The following is a 4288-nucleotide window of genomic DNA, read 5'->3' on the forward strand; positions in this document are numbered from 1 at the left end:
GGATACAGAAGATTTATTCAAAGTCCAGGTACAGACTGGCCAACCTGCCTCTACAGCGTTCACAGCGAACACGGGGCTAGACAAGGCAGGAGTTTATCAAATGGTTTTAGTCAGTTCTCTCCATGTCACAAGCCATCGGGTAAGGCAACGGAATGTGCGTGGGGTCCCTGTGGCTCCGCGGTCACAATACTGAGCCTGGAATTGCTGTTAGCAAAATATACATCTGTGTCAGACCCTAGATTCTTTAACTCCTGGTGAGAAGCCTTTGAGTAACAACTTCTATCACCTGACTGTGTCCCTGTGGGGCCTCTTCACTCTTTTCCTACATCTCAGGGCCCTTGTACTGCAGCCCATCCTGTGATAATGGCTCAGCTATGTAGACAGGGTTATGACCTCTTTTCTCTGTGCTTTGTCAGATTTCTATAGTGCAGAGGACCATTTTGCTTTGATGTGTGAATTGCAGACAAGTAAGCACGTGAGCGATATACTGGCCACGTGCATGTTGGAAGGAGCTGGATGGTCACCCTAAGGTAGTAGGTGCTGTAGGTTACAAGATGCCAAAAGCTCCTCTGAAGACATCAGGAGCACAAGATGGAAAGAAATAAAACTGCACTACCCCAGCCTCCCCTATCACCCTGAATAATGGCCCTATCTGAGTAATGGGAGAAGGGTTGGCAAGGGACTGAGCTGGGAAGAAATTAGACAAGACACTGCAATATGGAAAGAAGCACAGCCTATATCAACTGGAGAAGCCAGTTTATTTCTTTATGCTGAGTTCCATAATATCAGAGTCTATCATGTGGCTTTTAATGTTTCCAAAAATTCTGCCAGCCTAATTAATCCCTTACATTACTTGGGAAATGTAGGAATACTATGTTACTGGTATTCAGACAGCTACAATAATTGTAGTTCTTAAAACCTCTGTCCGGGTCGGGCTCAGTGGCTCACTCCTGTAATCCCAGCACTTTGGGAGGCCAAGGCGGGCAGATCACCTGAGGTCAGGAGTTTGAGACCAGCCTGGCCAACACGGTGAAACCCCATCTCTACTAAAAATACAAAAATTAGCTAGGTGTGATACCATGCACCTGTAATCCCAGCTACTTGGGAGGCTGAGGCAGGAGAATCACTTGAACCTGGGAAGTGAAGGTTGCAGTGAGCCAAGATTGTAACACTGCACTCCAGCCTAGGTGACAGAGCAAGACTCTGTCTCCAAAAAAAAAAAAAAACCCTCTGTCCAACCTACTTCCAGGGAAAAACGGGCTCAGCAAGCCCAGGAGGTGCTGTCATCAGAGGTCTTTAGATAAATGGCAGGAAGAAGTAAATGCAGAATTAAGGCTGAGAAGATCCTCTTGCCCTTTAAAGACGGGAGAAGTTGAATTTTCTGTATACAAAAATCATAATCCTAACAGCTATTAATACTACAAATTGAGTATTTCAATATGCCAGGTACTACTCTGTTTCAAATCATTTATCTCATAATAATTCTGTAAGGCAGGTACCATTATTATTATTATTATCTTGAGACAGGTTCTCACTCTGTCCCCCAGACTGGACTGCAGTGGTGCCATCTCAGTTCACTGCATCCTAGACCTCCCAGGTTCAAGCGATCCTCCCACCTTAGCCTCCTAAGTAGCTAGGATTACAGGCGTGCGCCACCACACACGGCTAATTTTTGTATTTTTTGTAGAGATGGGGTTTCACCATGTTGTCCAGGCTGGTCTCCAACTCCTTAGCTCAAGTGATCTGCCTACCTCAGCCTCTCAAAGTGCTGGGATTACAGGTGTGAGCCACCATGCCTGGTCTCAGCTACTATTATTGATCCCACATTAGACACGAGGAAACTAAGGGAAGGAGAGATTTAAGTAACTTGCCCAAAATCTCACAGGTAGTAAATGGCAGAGCCAGGCTTCAAAAACCCAGGCACTCTGACCAGTTTGTACCCTTAACCACTAGGCCATCCCAGCTCTCTTTAAGAAGACTTCAAAGTGATAAGCATAATACCAGTACCCTACAGAGTTTTCAAACCATTTTTCAAGCATTTCTTTACTATGCTTTGGAAGATCAACAATCCCCTTGGTTTCCTTAGCTCCCTTTAAGGTGAAGTGGAAGGAGAAGGAATAATGTAACTTGTACCTATAACAACATTATAACCATAATCAATATCTGAGTGCTTCATGTGCCCAGTACTCTTTTAACTAAACGCTTGATAAGCATTATCTCGTGAAATCCTCCAGCCAACTGTGCAATATATTATTACTATTCTGTTTTATGAACAAGAAAACAGAGGCTTTTGCCCCAGGCCACAGAGCTTCCAAGTAGTGAAGCAGTTTGGCTCCAGGGCCCAGATCTTAACCACCAAAACATACAGCCTGCCTTGAGCAACTTGAGGACAGCGAGCATTAGTTTAACTACCAATGAATTACCTAGCAACTAGCAGAGATAAGCACACATTAAGTGCTTCATCAAGCACTAGATACAAGGGAAGAGGTGGGAGAATTGGGAGGGCCACGTTTCCTCTCCTAGGTGTTAGGGTACAGCCATAAATAATATATGGAACAGACTGAAAAAAGATATAAAACATGGCCGGGCACAGTGCCTCATGCCTGTAATCCCAGCGCTTCGGCAGGCTGAGGAAGGTGCATCACTTGAGGTCAGGAGTTCAAGACCAGCCTGGCCAACAATGGTAAAACCCCGTCTCTACTAAAAACGTAAAAATTAGCCGGGCGTTGTGACATGCGCCTGTAATCTTAGCTACTTGGGAAGCTGAGGCACAAGAATTGCTTTAACCTGGGAGGCAGAGGTTGCAGTGAGTGGAGATCATGCTACTGCACTTCAGCCTGGGTGACAGAGTAAGACTCAGTCTCAAAAAAAAAAAAAAAAAAAGGGTGTAAAACACAAGCTTCAAACATTTGCTCAACCGGAGGACACAACCCTCCCAGAGAGACACCAAAAAGATACTGGGAGGATGTCCCAGGCTTACCTGGCCCCGCATGACAGCAATCTGCTTATGGAACTGGCCCCTGTCGAAACCAGGATCCTTCTGCAAAAGAAGACCAGAAGGAGATGGAACCCGTGTGAATGCCTCACAGGAACCCATTTTTTCCCCTAGTTAGAAACTTTCTAATAAAGAAAACCTGCATAAGGCTTCTGCAGCTTGGTGAAGTCAACTACTCCCACAAGAACTCCCTGCTTTACAGATGAGGAAACAGAAAACAAGTCAGTATCTTCCTCTGCATCTCAAACTCTAGGCTGCAGTGCTCCATATTAAAACGAAAGCCCTGCAGATACATTGCAGCCACATGATGCACAGGAGAGACACATCAGTGTGATTTATCACCCCTGCCCATTTCTCTCAAACCCATCCAAACCAGGTCCTGCTGTCCACATGTGGAAATCTTGCTATTCGTTGGCTAACTCAAGTCAGAAAGGTGTTAGCTATTTCCTCTTGGCTTGTGTCAGGACCAATTTAAAAAACCATTAAAAATTCCTTCTTCCACATGATAACAGGGCTGAGGTTCCCAGGGCTAACCTTGAAGAGTTCATAAAGGTCCTCTTCCAAGTCCTTGACGAAGTTAGGGTCCGATATCTTTGGAAGGATCAGATCTTTTATCTCCTGAGAAAATGGGACTTTCGCCTGGGGCAACCAGGCCCAGTAAAAAGGATCTGAAAAGAGGAAAAGCCACAGGCAAAGCCGCTGTTGGAAAAGTCCCTGCTCATCTGTGTCCTCCACCGGTCAAGGCACTTTCTAAAGGAGAACCCCTCTTCCCTGATATACAACAGAAACAAAAACTTACAAGTGCTCTTAATTGTAAAGGTTACCTAGCTAGTCAGTAGAGGAACCAGGCTTCAAACCCAGGACTGCCTAATCTCAGAGCTCTTTCTCAAACATTACATGACTTTCCAAGATGCAAGGTCTAGAAGCAACTGCTTGCTATTGAGACGCTGAGATGGTCCTTCTGAAAAGGAAGACCAATGCTGCAAAAGGGGCTACTGACTCCCTAGGTTTATTTCTCCTCCTTTCCAAAAGCTTCTCAGTTTCAACAGGGTAGGAAATGTAACAAGGAAGACAGAATACTGATAGGCAGCTTATATTTAGAGATATAAATAAAATAAATTATGGAAAGATAGTCCTCAGATAACAGAAAAAAAAAAGGTATTTCAGGAAATATACACTAAAACAATAAAATAACAAATTAAAAAATTTTAAAAGGGCTGGGCGCGGTGGCTGACACCTGTAATCCCAGCACTTTGGGAGGCCGAGGCGGGCAGATCACAAGGTCAGGAGATT

General features: G+C 44.7%; 1 protein-coding gene across 1 annotated transcript in view; it reads right to left on the minus strand.

The window, feature by feature from the left end:
• PI4K2A (phosphatidylinositol 4-kinase type 2 alpha) overlaps positions 1 to 4288 on the minus strand; it is a 38194-nt gene that overhangs the window by 6418 nt on the left and 27488 nt on the right. Inside the window, exons 7-8 of the mRNA XM_011951171.1 lie at positions 3530 to 3663; positions 2981 to 3040 (exon numbers count right to left, since the gene is read on the minus strand). Coding sequence (XP_011806561.1) covers positions 2981 to 3040; positions 3530 to 3663 — 194 coding nt within the window. The remainder of the gene's footprint in view (positions 1 to 2980; positions 3041 to 3529; positions 3664 to 4288) is intronic.

Source organism: Colobus angolensis, unplaced genomic scaffold (assembly GCF_000951035.1).
Source record: "Colobus angolensis palliatus isolate OR3802 unplaced genomic scaffold, Cang.pa_1.0 Scaffold316, whole genome shotgun sequence".
In the NCBI taxonomy this organism is placed as follows: domain Eukaryota; kingdom Metazoa; phylum Chordata; class Mammalia; order Primates; family Cercopithecidae; genus Colobus; species Colobus angolensis.